Source organism: Monodon monoceros, unplaced genomic scaffold (genome assembly GCF_005190385.1).
Source record: "Monodon monoceros isolate NGI ecotype Baffin Bay Population unplaced genomic scaffold, NGI_Narwhal_1 Super_Scaffold_22, whole genome shotgun sequence".
NCBI classification, from domain to species: Eukaryota; Metazoa; Chordata; class Mammalia; order Artiodactyla; family Monodontidae; genus Monodon; species Monodon monoceros.
The window spans coordinates 117,823,327-117,838,804 of NW_021703779.1; the positions used below are offsets into that span (position 1 = coordinate 117,823,327).

The 15,478-nt window shown below is 42.4% G+C and overlaps 1 protein-coding gene across 1 annotated transcript; it reads left to right on the plus strand.

The window, feature by feature from the left end:
• Positions 1-5,607: 5,607 nt before the first annotated feature.
• Positions 5,608-6,965, plus strand: LDOC1 (LDOC1 regulator of NFKB signaling). The gene has a single exon (XM_029239862.1). The coding sequence runs from the start codon at positions 5,704-5,706 to the stop codon at positions 6,142-6,144; it is 441 nt and encodes a 146-aa protein (XP_029095695.1). The 5' UTR covers positions 5,608-5,703; the 3' UTR covers positions 6,145-6,965.
• Positions 6,966-15,478: the final 8,513 nt, after the last annotated feature.

Here is a 15,478-nt window from a genome sequence, read left to right on the forward strand (position 1 = left end):
TAGTATCAGCTCTTAGATATGGGGTTCATGCTTTTATCTGCAGCATATCCTGAGTTTCTCCATGTTTCAGTTCTCTACTGCCATGAAACAAACCATCCCAAAACTTTGTGGTTTAGAGCAACTGCCTTTTTATTTGCTCATGATTCTGTCGCCTTGGAGTTCATGTAGTTTTGGAATTCATGATGTTTTTCTGGCTCTCTTTATAGTCAGCTGGAGTCATTCACATAGCTGCATTCAGGTGGTGGCTCTGTTGGGCTGGATGTTGAAGGGGGAGCTTCATTCTCCTGTTTGTTGGCTGCCTTACTGCTCTTCCAAATGACCTCTTTTTCTCCATGTGGCTAGCTTGAGCTTCCTCAAAGCATGGTGGTCTCAGGGTAGTTAGACCTCTTATATGGTGGCTGGGTCCCAGTAGGGAGCATTCCAAGCGGCAGACAGAAACTTCAGACCGTTAAGGCTTTGCCTCATAAGTTATAAATTACTTCTATCACAATTTATTTGTCAAATCAAGTCACAATGCCAGCCCAGATTAAAGGGGCAGAGGAAATTGTTTCTACCTTTTGAAAGGTTAAGTGGCAAAGAATTTATGGTCATCTTCAATTCACCACACCCATTCTGCCTCAAGAAAAATTTAGTCTAAATCAAAGTAACTAGCCAATTTGAAAGAGAAGTCTAAACTACATTTAAAACAATAAACAGAAATTATGTCAGGCCACACTCAATATTTATAACAAAAAATTTATAATAATGCCAGATACTTTCTAAAATGTATGAAAATGCCAGAAACAAACCAACTGTATAAGCTCTTGTATGTTCAAGGTGACTAATTATATTAAAATAACTAGGAATGAGAAAACATGAGAACAAAAATCTAGTGCAATATACTGTGGGCAATAAATTCTGTATTACAGCAATATAAAAACATACATGAAGAATACCAACTACTTAATAATAAGACATTAACTCACAGAACTCATAATTCAGTTATAGAAATCTGATTTTCCAGTTCTACATCTGAGGGACTGTGAGTGTATTTGGTGCCATCCTTCATCCTGCATCATCTGAGAAACTGAGCTAAGTTGGGCCTCTTTAGTTCTGAGGCAGGAGCGTACCTGGGAAATTTAGGTGGAGTATTTATTATGCAATTATTAAGAAGACATAGCTCTGTGCATCCTATCTCTGTCTCCTGACTTGTAAGGGGGTTTGACATATATTTGTTAGCAGAACTATGTGTATTAGGATTCTGTAAACTATGTGTGTGTGCGTGTGTGTGTTAGGATTCTGTAAACTATGTGTGTGTGTGTGTGTGTGTATACGTATACACACACACACGCACACACACATATATATATACACATATCCACACACACACGCACACACACACATACAATGGAAGGAGGCAAACCAATGTTTGGATTTTCAACAATCCTGTTAAGTGAGATCTGTAGGGAGAACGAAAGCTATTGAGGATGTTTCCTTTTTATTTCAACATGCCAGTATTATTTAATTTCTTTTAACATAAGAATATATTTTTTTCAGTACTTAAATAAACATGTAAAAATGTTTCAGGGCACTTTGGTAAGCTGGAGAGGATGAATATACGAGGAAGAAAGCTGTACCTTCTTATTTCTCTCTTCAGGCTAGAGGTCTCCATAGCCCTCTAGACGTGGTTACTGTCAAACATAGCCCCAGGTGCACCTGCTTAAGAAGAAGGAGGGGGCGGGGTCTAGGGCAGAGGCCCAGATCAGTAGTGACATCCATCTGACCCTCTCACAAACATCCCCTTCAAAGCTGTTTTCTGCTCCTGGCTGCATATTCAAGTGTCAGGATGGTTTTCGCAATCTGTACACATTCCTCTGGAAGATGAAAAATCTAGGGACGTTTTCATGTTTATTTCAAGGGAATCTTACAGTCTTGCTGCTAGGTGTATACCAGGGCAGGATTTGGAGCTTGGAAGGTGGTAGAAGTGATAGGCACCAGGGATCACTCCCTTGGCCTTGGGCCCGTGCTCATGCCAAAGAGTGGGGTTTGAAGCCCCTCTCGGGACGTTCTGGGCCAGAGCTATTCTGATAAAGTTTCTGAGTCTGAGATAAGTCACATGGTGTACTTATCTCTGCCGCCAGCATCTTCACACAGCTGTAAAGGAACATTCAAGGGTCACTTTAGAGGAGAAAGGGGAATAAGGAAGGCAACATACAGTCATAAGCAGGGTGAATGGGCAAGGAAGGGCTGGCAGGCCTAGACCTTGGTGGGAGAGCCTCCTGGGCACTGCAAAGCTGGTTAACATGAACATTTGCAATTCTATATAATTTATATAGTGATACTGCTCACCTCTTCCTGACTGCTTCCCTGGTGAGTCACTGATGAACTGCCTGTCTCTTTTCCCTCCCTCCAAGTTGGGAAGCACCTCACAAAATCGCTGCTCAGCTCTGTGGCCAGTTCTGGCCTGGGCATTTCTTGTTGTCTAGGAACTCAGAGGCACCTCAGAGATAATACTAGTGGTTGCTTCCTGTGGTTTCCTCCCTGACTCCCTCTGTCATGGGGTTGTATGAAGAGGACTAGGGCAGCACAGGCCTAATCATCTCTGGGTCCCCATCAGACCTTGTTTCACAGAAGTACAGTGCATAATAATTTTCAATGGAAACGCATGGGCATCAGAGTCAGAGAAGCTGAGACTGTGGTATCTAACGTATCACCAACATATTGCTCTCCTGGGTTTAGGCTAGCCTTTAACTCCTGGGTCTCAGGCTCCCAGAGTGCCCATCCCCATATATGGTCCTTGTGCAAGGGTCAATGAGGCAGCCCATGTCAATCGCCAGATCTAGTGCCTGCCATAGAATGTGTGCTCCTCGGAGTAGAACTCTGGACATCTCCTCCTGGATTAGGGTCTAGACCTAGTAAGTAGAGATGGATACTTGCACTGCTGCCCCAGGCAAGTCCACCTTCTACCCTGAGCTGTGAATGAGCAGGATGGCCAGAAGCCTACCTCTGACATTTCCTGTCTCTTCTTCATTCCAGCCACTGAACATTTATGGAGCACCTAGTAAGTGCTTTCAGATGTAGAAGATGAAAGGATGAATGAGAGAGGGTCCCTGCTTGGCCTCTAGGGCCTTCTCAACCAGTGGGGGAGCTCATATCCCAGGAGAGTCCAAGGGTTCATATTCCCTCCTACCTGTTCTTTGCCCTGCTCACCCTCCAGCACTGCGATCCCCCTCCTCTCCCTACTTGGACCTTGGCCTTGTTTCTCTCCTCTTTCTCAGCTTCTCACTTCCATGGATGCCCATTCAATTCTATTGTAAAAGAACTGAGTAGGGTTTAAAAATTTTATTTTGCCATTTATTACAATGGAAACTATTCATGATCGGAGATAGAACATACTGGACAATTTGAAGAGTATTTCTGAACACTTTGTGCAGCCACCACTTCTAATTTTTACCTTAACATCTGTACCCTGTGAGATTCTTTCATCCACCAAATATTTATGGAGCTTCTACCATGGGCCAGGCACTTTTCTTGCATCAGGGATAGAGCAACCAACAAAGCAAAGTCTCTGTCCACATAGACTTACATTCTAAAGTGGAGGCAGACCAATAAACAAAGTGCTGTATGATATGATGGCTGCTGGTATGATAAATGCTATGTAGAGGAATGAAGCAAGGTAAGGGGTTAGAGATTACTGGCAGAGAGTGGGGTGCTCTGATAGATGAGGTCGTTAGGAAAGTCCTCTTGGAAAACAGTGGGAGAAGGAGTCAGGAAGTTAAATGAGGAGAGAGCCTTGCAAGGCAGAAAGGATAGAAAGTACAAAGATCCTGAGGACAGAGCTACTTGATGTGTGTGAGAATCAGCAAGGAGGACAATGTGATTAGAGCAGAGCAGAAACTGGGAGGAGGCATAGGAGATGAGGCAGGGCCTACTTGGCCATTACCAAGACTTTGGTTTTTATTTTGAGTGAGAGGGGAAAACTATTGGAGGGTTTTGAGTAGGGGAGTGAAGTGATCTTTTGTTTTAAAGGATTCCTGCGCCTACTCTGGGGAATATATACACTATAGGAAGAGAAGAGAGGAAGCCAAGTGATTAGTTGCAACAGTCTGTCAGAAAGGAGGGCTGGGAGCAGGGTGGTAGTGGTAGAAGTAACAAGAAGTGATTCAATCTGGGATATATTTTATTTTATATTATTTTTATTTTTTTTGGCGGTACGCAGGCCTCTCACTGTTGTGGCCTCTCCCGTTGCGGAGCACAGGCTCCGGACGCGCAGGCTCAGCAGCCACGGCTCACGGGCCCAGCCGCTCCGCGGCATGTGGGATCTTCCCGGACCGGGGCACGAACCCGCGTCCCCTGCATCGGCAGGCGGACTCTCAACCACTGCGCCACCAGGGAAGCCCCGGGATATATTTTAAAAGGAGAGCCAACAGAATGTGTTGGCCCTAAGGTCCTCATTCCGACTCATTTGTCAACTATTTGAATAATAACATTCAAAGTAGAAAAATAAAACCATTTTAAAAACACAAGTGTTCATTGTTAAGCAAAGAATAATACCCAGTAGTCAAGGAACACTAACATTAGGACAGGAAATAGAGTCAAAGATAGGATGCTAAATTTTGCAGAACTTTTTACACTTTGCTATTTACAAAAATAATTTTAAACAAAAGGATAGAGGTACACAATATTATTTTCCAACTAAAGAGGAATCCCTGTTTAAATATTGTTTTGTCATGAAAGACAGGACCCCTATATATATGGAATCCCCCCAAAAAAATGGTTCTGACGAACCTAGGGGCAGGACAGGAATAAAGACGCAGATGTAGAGAATGGACTTGAGGACACGGGGAGAGGGAAGGGTAAGCTGGGACGAAGTGAGAGAGTGGCATGGATATATATACACTACCAAATGTAAAATAGATAGCTAGTGGGAAGCAGCCGCATAGCACAGGGAGATCAGCTCGGTGCTTTGTGACCACCTAGAGGGGTGGGATAGGGAGGGTGGGAGGGAGATGCAAGAGGGAGGGGATATGGGGATATATGTATACATACAGCTGATTCACTTTTTATATAACACTGTAAAGCAATTATACTCCAATAAAGATGTTAAAGGAAAAAAAAAAAAGGACAGGACCCCTGAGGATCTTTCATAACTCTTGAAGGATGTGACTCCCGTGGTGCAGCCAGCATTGCTAATAGTTCTTTGGGTGAGGGAGATTTAAATAAGCAAAAAATGTGTGAAAACCACGCAAACGGAATCTGGTGGCCACAGACCCACCAAAAACACTGGATTGTATGAGTCGGCTGGGTTGAAGGGTGGTTGATAAACTTGAGCAGGTTGAGCCTCTCAGAGATGGGTCTTTAGCGCTCGCTCAGTCCTGGCTAAGGCCGGGCTCACATCCAGGACTGGGTCTCTGCCCACCGCCCCTATCCACCGGCCTGGAGACCTACATGCTCGCAGCCCGTGACCCAACCCGCGCCACCCCGGCCCCGCCCCCTGCCTTCCCGGGCGCCCGCCCCCCTCTAACCGGGCGGCGCCGGCGCGCCGGCCTTCAGAGCGGCTGTGTGGGCGGAGCTTGCGTCGCCGCCGGGACCCCTGCGCGCACCGCCTCTCGTCCCTAGCCACCGCGCGCTTCCGCGGACACGCACTTCCTGCGAGGCCTCTGTGCGCACCTTAGGCGAGTCGAGCCGAGCTGAACTCTGCCCTGCACTTGCGAGCTGTTCGCCATGGTGGACGAGCTGGTGCTGCTGCTGCATGCGCTCCTGATGCGGCACCGCGCCTTGAGCATCGAGAACAGCCAGCTCATGGAACAGCTGCGGCTGCTGGTGTGCGAGAGGGCCACCCTACTGCGCCAGGTACGTCCGCCGAGCTGTCCGGTGCCCTTCCCCGAAACTTTTGACGGCGAGAGCTCCCGGCTCCCCGAGTTTATCGTGCAGACGGCGTCTTACATGCTTGTCAACGAGAACCGATTTTGCAACGACGCCATGAAGGTGGCATTCCTAATCAGCCTGCTCATCGGGGAAGCCGAGGAGTGGGCGGTGCCCTACATTGAGATGGATAGCCCCATCCTAGGTGATTACCGCGCCTTCCTCGATGAGATGAAACAGTGTTTTGGCTGGGATGACGACGAAGACGACGACGACGAAGATGAAGTAGATGATTACTAGGCCCGGAGACCCTCGGGCCTAGGGGGAGGGCCCTGCACGCCGCCACCTCCCCCTTCCCCGCCTTGCCCCGCCCGGAGCCGCCGCGCTCCCCTAGCGCTCCGATCCCCTTCCCTACCCCTGCCTCTGGTTGTCTTCCTCCTCCCCCCCTCCTCCCCGTAGTGCTTGTCTTTGTTCCGGGGATAGTGCTCCAGTTACCTGCTGCTGAGGCCTGGGCCTCTCTCTGAAGTGCGCTGCCTCCCACTCTGGCCAGCCCCAGGACCCTCTCCTGCTGACTTGAACTGTGTTCTGAGCCCCAACTCTAGGCCAGGCCCCTGTTACCAACTGGACTACGCACAGCTGTGCCGTACAGCCCTGCCAACTGTCAGGCCTACATCTTGCCCAGAGACCTACGCTGCCACCTAAGCACCCTCCACCACATTACAGCGACAGACCAGGCCTTTGGAGATAAGTAGCAACCTAGAAGATGCCTTAGTTGGCTACACCTCCTGGGACACTGGTTTGGACTGCTCACCACCTTCCCCCAAGGGGCTAATCTTTCAAGCTGGTTAGTTCCCTGCTAACGCCCAAGGTCTTCTCCTGCCTCACCAGATTGCTGCAGGAGCCTGTTGTGCCTGGCAGCCAAATTGTTGACATTTCTCCTATGCACCAGTTTTGCACAACTGTCATTTATCTTTCAAAATTGCAGCAATCCCACAGATGTGTGCATTTGGACAAAAATACTAAAAACAAAACAATACAAACAAAAGCAGGCACTCAGCTCAGCTCCTCAGTACTACCTGGAAAAAGCATTTGCATTCTTTTCAATAAATATCAAGCACTACGAAAAAAGAGTCTCTTTTAATGGTTAAGGGCTGTCATTGGCCTCTCCTACTCACCCTGACTCCCATATTCTCATTGATATCAGGGAACCTAGTTCAATCCCAGTATTCCCCACTGTCATGTGTAGGCTACAGAGGACAGCTAACATAGGGCTTTATGGGGAATCTGGTACTCCCCTCACCAAAGCATTTCTTGCAGCCCTGGTGAAGGGAGTGTCCTCTGGGGCTTCCAAGATGACATGTGTAAGGTGTGGCTGAGCAGGTGGCACACCATCCCAAACTGGGACACTTTTGAGAGAGCTTAAAGGGGACACTATTAATTATTAGACTGGGACAGCAGGCATAAATCAGAACACACAATATTCCTGTCTTCCTGAGCTTTTGGGTTCTTCCTCAGCACGGCAAGTTCTGCCCCTTAACCCTTAGTGCCTGTGGGGTGCTATTGAGTTCAGGCTTCATTTAACAACGTAGCACATTGTTTTAATACCCCTTTGAGGTGCTTGAGCTAACATTAAATCCTAGATCCTGGGTAAATGCACCCATAATAAACGGAGCCTGATTTGAACATTTCATCTTCCTTGGGCAGATACCCTTAGAATCCCCACCCATCCATGTGCCCCAGATTCCTGCCTGTAGAAATTGACAATATGCCTGGCTATCTCCTGAACTAGATCTTATACTGCTATCTGAGCTATGCTGAGATTTCTTTGTGGGCCTGGATTGCTCGGAGGCACTAAGGGAGTGGGGTGAGTGCTGAGAAGAATCTGCATACCTTTGTGAGGCAGTTACCCCAGGTTAAGTCACTGAAATGTTAAATCAGGGAAGCTCGGTTAGGGGATTTGTGGGGCCTATCTCTGCCAGCCAGGAGCTGTCAGGAGCATTTGGGAGGTTCCGAGTTCTCATTCTTATCTCTATCTGCCCCCATGTCTTTATTGTACCACGTCTGGAGCCAGCTCTACCTTAGAACCTCTAATTAATTTAGGTAATAAATTTTCTTGTTGATTAAGACCTTTTGAGTCTGGGTATTCTTTTATTTGTATTGTGACGTAAACCTCACATTGTGGGTTAAATGAGATACTGGTCATCATACCGGGTACTTCAAGAGGTGTGGATTCAATGAGATTGCACCCATGAGGTATTTTGAACTGTCCCTGCTGCGTGATGAGCACTCAGTAAACATGGGCTCTTACTCCCAGGCCTGGGAACCGAAGCATCATTCCAGAAACAGGTCTCTTGCTATGACCTTGGCCTTAGGAAAATGTCAGGAGTCAATAGGAGCAGAGCAGGCTCAGGAAGAGTGGAAATGAGAGCATGACAAGACCTCATTTACTCTTTGGGATCTGACACGAAGTCAGGTAGAAAGCCGGTTTACTAAGTGAACAGGCAAAGTCCAGAGCAGGAGTCATTTTTCCAGTCTAGGAAAGTTGTTTCTGGAGGGTGGGACAGGGGTAGATATGATGTAGCAAAGGAGGTTGAGGTCCATACTGGGGGTGGATCTGGGGAAGTAGTGGGCAAGTGCTGAAAGCTTGGTGAGACCCACTGAGACCAAATATCAGTCATTCGAAATAATCAGTGGTCCAGGTAGACTTAGAGGAGTTAGAGATATGGTGGTCAAAGAAAAGTGGTTCTTGCCCTCATGGTCATTCCAGTTTGTTGCTTTTATGGTGCCTTGGGCCAGAATTGGGATACCTTGCTACAGGTAAGGTCCAGAAAGAGAATCTAGACTGTGATTAGATTTGAGAGTGACCTTTCCAAGGTGAAAGTTGAAGGCATGAATAGATGAGATCTACTCCCCACCACCAAACCACGTGTGTGCATGCTCTGTGCAGAAGGAAGGGGTTTCTGGTCAGTGAAGATGCCAATGCAGCACCTGAGTAGCACTCATGACAGCTAGGCCAGGAGCTTCTGGAATCTGAAACGTACATGTCCTGGGCTTGTATGCACATGCCTGAGCTGACTCAGTGTGTGTGTGTGTGTGTGTGTGTGTGTGTGTGTGTGTGTTAATGTCCTTCATGTATCATGGAAGAGCGGTTTATAGTGAGCTGCAGAGAAGGACAGTGTTAAGAATCTGGCTGCCTTGGCAGATTCTGCAGTAAAAGCACAGATAGTGGCAAGGGCTTTACCACCACGGGAGGAATTCATGGTAGTGAGATAGTGGCATAAGGCATAGCAGAAGAGAATTGGAGAAGTAAATAAGCATATCTGAAGATAAAATCACCACTCAAATGAAAACTATTAAAAGTAGGTGAAAATGTTGAAATAGCAAATATGAACTTCAGACTCCTGAATTCCCATCACACTGGACTTGAAACGGTCACTGAAATTGTGCTATTAATGAAATGAAATTAATCATATTGAAGGTCATAATCATTTAATCCTATTAAATCTTCCAATGTATGTTTGGATTTCTCTAATCACTTGAATAGGTAAGTAGTGCCAACCATTAATTCTGTGTTGCTGTGTTTTGCCGGATGATATATTCAGCTAGAGGTACATGATGCACATTGTGTTTGGTTATTTTCTGCTATTACAACATAGTGAAAACCTCAGCAATTTGGAAGTAGAGGGAGATGTGTTGTTAAAATTAGTGGAATATTTATTTTTTAACAAATGAATTTAAACAATTTTTAAAGTTCTTAAAGCACTTAAAGCTAATAAAAGGGTATCAATTCAAGGTCCTGAGAATGTTTTCTTTGATGGATGATCAATGTGGGGCAATTGTATGAAGTATATATATTATTTGCTTTGAAATATGAATTTTGCTAAAGTAGCATTAAAAGTGTCTGGTAGTTTGCATTACTCAGTAGTTCAAGTATATTCCCTACAGTCTTATGCCCACTTAGTCCTAAAGGTAGATACAATCAACTATGTTTGGTGTCCTTCGACAGTGCTGGTGACCCCCTACTTCTTACTTCTGATCATCCCCCTTGCGTTTTTTTCCCTCCTGTCTGAAATGCCTCTGTTAGGATTTGTTCATTTATCTTCAAATATTCTATTGTCCAGAGACTTAAAAAAAATGCAGTTAGCCTGTGATGGGTAATAGCTTGCTTGAAGTATTTATTAACAGCAGAGCAAGATTTGTTAGAGGAGCAAAAGCCCTGCCCCGGATTAGTTGGGTGGGGGAGTGGTGTGAGATGTTGCAACATTTGTGTACCTCCTGGTATCCGAGCTACGATCAATAACAAATTAATTTTTCTTATGATTATTCCACAATATTTTCATATCTTCTCTTCCCCTGCCCTAAATGACAAAGGATTTCATGCACAGAATTGCAATAATATAATTCTATTTTAGCCAAAGTCCCTATACAGTCAGTTCAAATGACCAGTCAGTTCAGAGTCAACCAGTCAGCTCAAGATAAAAAACTGTCACAAGACTGTTTATATGCCTCATTTAAAATTGTTACTTTAAAAAAATCATACCAGTAAAAGAAATCAAAGGGAATTATATTTCAGTGGTAACTGAAGTAATTGGGATATTTCTGATTTATTTGTTCTCTAGACACAGATAATTGCGCTGCCATACAGGACTTTTAGAACTGCTCATTTGAATGTACACAAATTTTTAACATGTTCATAAGTAGGGAGAATAATATAGTGAGTCCTCATAGACCCATCTCCAGATTCAAAACTTACCAACATTTTTGCTTCACCTATCCCTTTTCTTTCTTATAATTTTTATGGAATATTTAAACTCAAATCCCAGATATCATATTAATTCACCCTTTAATATTTCAGTATGCTTCTCTAACAGATAAGGCTTTAAAAACAATCCATAATATCATCATCGTATGTACTAAAATACGATGACTCCTTAATATTTAATACTCAATCCATATTCAAATATCCCCAGTGTCTTAAAATTGTGTTTTTAATTATTTGTTTGAATTAGGTTTCAAAAATGTTGACACACTGCTTTTGGTTTATATATCTCTAAAACCTTCTTTTAACTAAAAACAATTGCCCTCCATCCTTTTTCCCCTACAAATTATTTGTTGAGGAAACCAGGTCATTTGTCCTATGGAATTTCCTATATTCCGGATTTTTTTTTTTTTTTGCGGTACGCGGGCCTCTCACTGTTGTGGCCTTTCCCGTTGCGGAGCACAGGCTCCGGACGCGCAGGCTCAGCAGCCACAGCTCACGGGCCCAGCCGCTCCGCGGCATGTGGGATCTTCCCGGACCGGGGCACGAACCCGCGTCCCCTGCATCGGCAGGCGGACCCTCAACCACTGCTCCACCAGGGAAGCCCTAGAGGCTCTTTATTTATTAGGGATCTGTGATATTTATTGCAAATATTTACTTATTTTAATTTTTTGGCCATGCCGTACAGCATGTGGAGTCTTAGTTCCCAGACCAGGGATGAACCCGCACCCCCTGCAGTGGAAGCATGGAGTCCTAACCACTGGACTGCCAGGGAAATCCCTTATGTTGCAAATATTTATGCCCAGTCTATCATTGGTCTTTTTATTTTCTTTATGGTATTGATATTTCAGGCTGTTGTGAAAATGTTTAATATATTTCCATTTTTTCCAGTATCCTCCCATTTCTGTGCTCCCCAATTTATTTGGTTATATTCTTTCTCTTAGTGTTTATACCTTTAAATCATGTATATACCTCTATTATTTTTCAGATACGAGTGATCTATTTTGACTCTCAGCCATGAAAGATGAGGAACTCAACATATACACTAATACTATTTCCCTCTCAGCTTTGTAAGTTACATTGTTTCTGTGTTGTCAGTGTTTGTAACAGTTACATGTTTTTCCCCCTGAACATAATCCCTGCATGTGTTTCAATTTTAATATATCAGACAAATGAATTTAATAATAACTACCTTGTCCAATTTTCATTCAGTGTTTTTTTGTTAGCTAGTTTCTTTTTCCATTTTTAGTTGTTTCTTCAAAAGGAAAAAAATCCCCGTAAAACTCCTGGGAAATATATCGTCTGAGGTTTCGATGGTGAATAACAGTTTTGTTATGGGTAGAGGTTCTTTCTTTCATTGCTCCACTATCTTTTTAGCATTGAATGTTATTTTGTAGAAGTCTGAGGCCATCCTAATATTTTTCATCCATAACTGATTTGATACTTTTGTTGATTTCTCAGAGAATTTTTTTCTTTATATTTCAACAGGATATATCTAATTGTTATTCATTTTTTGTCATTTTTTTGTGGAAACTGGTGTGACCATTTAACATGTAGATTCGAGACCTGATTCCCTTCTTCAAAGTTTTCATAATTATTTCTTTAAATATGTATAATATATACTGATATTTATTTATGTTGACTCTCCTTTACCTGGCCTCTGTATTTTAAATTTTCTCAGACTTTTCTTAATGTTTTCTTCATTTCCACTTTATTCTCTTTACTTTTATCAATCCTGTTCTCTCTGTCCTTTACAGTGATTTCAGAAGTATCTGTCATTCTTCGTGTTGTTTCTAGTTTGGCTTCAGTTTGGTGACAGGTTTGTTGTTTCCCACTTCTTTGCCAAGTGCTGCCAGCTCATGCTTTAGCTTCTATTGACTCGTGCATATTCCTGAATCACGTATTTCTTATTTGTTCTCTTGTTGTGTAGCTATGGATCCTTTATTTTTTTTAAGTTGATGGCAGTGTGCTATGTTATGATATGATGGTGATATGTGCTATGTTATGATATGATGGTGATATAAGTCACATCTCTTTCTTGGCAGTATTTTGCTAGAGAGTGTTATTTGCCATTTTCTTTCCTGTTCCTTCCCTCCTATGGAAGTGCTTCTAGGAACCCTTCAGTATCTTGCCTCCTTCCTAGTAATGCTGCTCTTCCTCAGTAAAGAAGTTACAAGTCAGCCTTTCTTGTCTCTTTCAGTCCAGTCCCAACAGCATTTTCTCTGGCAGAAATAACTCAGTGTTAGTGACTTCTACATTGCATACTTCCCATTTTCCTGAAACGAGACAGATCTGACTCCCCACTCCCTTTTTTAAACATTTCAATAGCACTCTCATGTTTTCACTGTACCTGAATGTACCTAGATGATTTCCGACATTATTTTCAGAGTCAGCGTTCTGTACTTTCTGTATTCGCCCCTGCTGCTCAGTAGTTCTGATGTCTTAATCGCCTGGGATAATCTGTATCCTTGAGAAGCGTTGAGCTAACCTTTGAGAGGGATTGAATAAGATTCAACTCTGGGGGTGGAAGAACCTGAAAAGTAAAAAATGAAATATTAATGACTTAGAATACTTTCTCACTACAGCTGTGTGTGTGTTTCAAAAAATAAGATAAATTTTATTCTCAATTTTTGGAACAACTTTTTATCCCCCTGTGTAACAAGAAGAAAAATCGAATGGTTTTAGTCATCTGTGGAGAAGAGGTACCACATATGTAGGAGATCCCATCAATATGTATATGGGAAAAAAGAAAAAAATCTGTTGTTCATTGGAATAAAAAGTAAGAAGCGTGAAATTAGTATCAGAAAATGGGCCTTAGAAGAGATAGAAAAGCACATATGGAAAGTTTGGCTTGTTGTGAGTTGAGAATGGATTGTTCCTTGCACAAAGTTTGAGTTCAGTGAGAATGTGTTGGGGATCAGAAAGGCTGGTGGCCCCTGTTGTGGCTTTGCCTTAGATTTGCTCTGTGAAGCCCAGACAGCTTACTTGACTTCTGTGATTCTAAACTTCTATACCTATATCATGGGAATAATTATATCTTAGGACTAGTATAAGAAAAAACTGCCTAGTATCTTATCTGGTAGTCAATAAATGTTAACACCATTCTTCTTTTCTTCAATAGATATTATTTAGTAAAATAAGAGTGTAAGATTGGCTGTTATGGTAGTGTTGTGGGTTTTGGTAGAAAGACACTGATATTGGGGGATTTGGAGTGTCAGGAGGAAGTGTGGTCAACACATTAAAGTGTTGGATATTAAGAATTAATTGACATGTGAACAGCATTTGACACTTTAAAAGTCACTTTCATATTCAGTTTCTTATTTGGGACTCACGCCAACTCAGTGAAGAGATATTTTTATTTACATTTTACAAATTGGGATATTAAGTCTCTGAGATGCTCCAGGACTTGTCCATGGTAAAAATGTCAGAATCTGGGCCAGAATTCTCACCCCAAGTCCAGTGCTCTTTTTACAGTTTCATGCTGCCTTTTGGAAGTAATGCCTTGTTCAGGTTGCCTATCTTCCACGGACCTTTGTTTCCTCGTTTATGATCTGAAGTATTTTCATTAGTGGGCCACTCTGCAGGTTCTTCTCTCATTTAATAACAAAGTAGCCCTTAAAATGAGCAACTGTCACTGTCCACTCCAACTCTGAACCTCTATAATTTTATCTCCATTTTGCACAAACGCTGGAGTACTTACAGGAAACAGTATGAGATTTGAGAAAGATTCTGGGATTGCTCAGTTTTTTAAAGCCACCTCCCCCCAAAATCCCCCAAAAACCTAAATGTCCATCAAAGGAGATAGACTTAAACAATGATAAAGTACATCCCGATATGAGCTACTTCACAGAGGTAAAAATAATATTTTCTTTGTATTTTTGAGGGGAAGTTCCAATAGGAATTGTTAAGCATAAAAGTAATTCATAAATACATGTAGAGTATGATGATATTTACAAATATTTTAAAACCTATATGTGTATGCATGTGTGTATGTGTCGACATATATGTACAAAAGGCAAAAAGAACAGAAAGATAAATGACAAAATTTTAACAATGTTTACCCCAGACAGGGGAGTAGTATGAAAGAAAATTTTTGCTCTTTTACTCTGTATTGCGCAGATTTATTACAATGAGTACTAATGTAATTTAAAACATAGAATTAGTACTTATTCTGGATAGGTTTTGGTGAAAATGAAAAGCAACTGTTGGTACCATTATAAAATAGTTCTCTTTTGGAAACAGTAATTCATGTTGTAGGAACCATAAACTTATTCACAGTTTGTTATAAAATAAGCATAATTGGTTTTATGAATCTGTTATGTTACTTCAATTCTTCTAAACAATTGATGATAAAACTCTGTTTTATCAATGAAAACAACCTATACTCAAGCTATTATTTCAGTAGTAAGTCTGGTCAGTGCAGTTAGAAATAGGTCATTCCTATAATACCTCTTCATTGTGTCCCTTTCTTTTTGGCAGTAATTTCCTTAGTAAAACCCTCGTTGCTTGCCAGGTTTATTTGAATGGACTCCTAGATGACTTTTCTTCTTATGGGCTCTCTTCCTTCTAATCTGCTCTTTTCATTGCTGTTAGTGTTGCTTTTTTGAAACATAAACCTTACCACTTTTTTCTATTCAAAATCCTTCTGTGATCCCCATATCTTCAGAAAGTACTTAAATTCCGTAACATAACATTTATGTCTGGATTACTCTTTTTAAAAATTATCTTTTTATTGAGTTATGATTGGGCTATCTTTTTATTGTTGAGCTATAAGAGTTCCTTATGTATTCTAGATACTAGACCTAATTATTATTGGATGTATGATTTACAAATATTTTCTCCCATTTGATGGGTTGCCTTTTCACTTTTTGGATA

Excerpts from the sequence above, each read along its gene's own strand:
- LDOC1 (XM_029239862.1), top strand. The coding sequence starts at position 5,704 with ATGGTGGACGAGCTGGTGCTGCTGCTGCATGCGCTCCTGATGCGGCAC.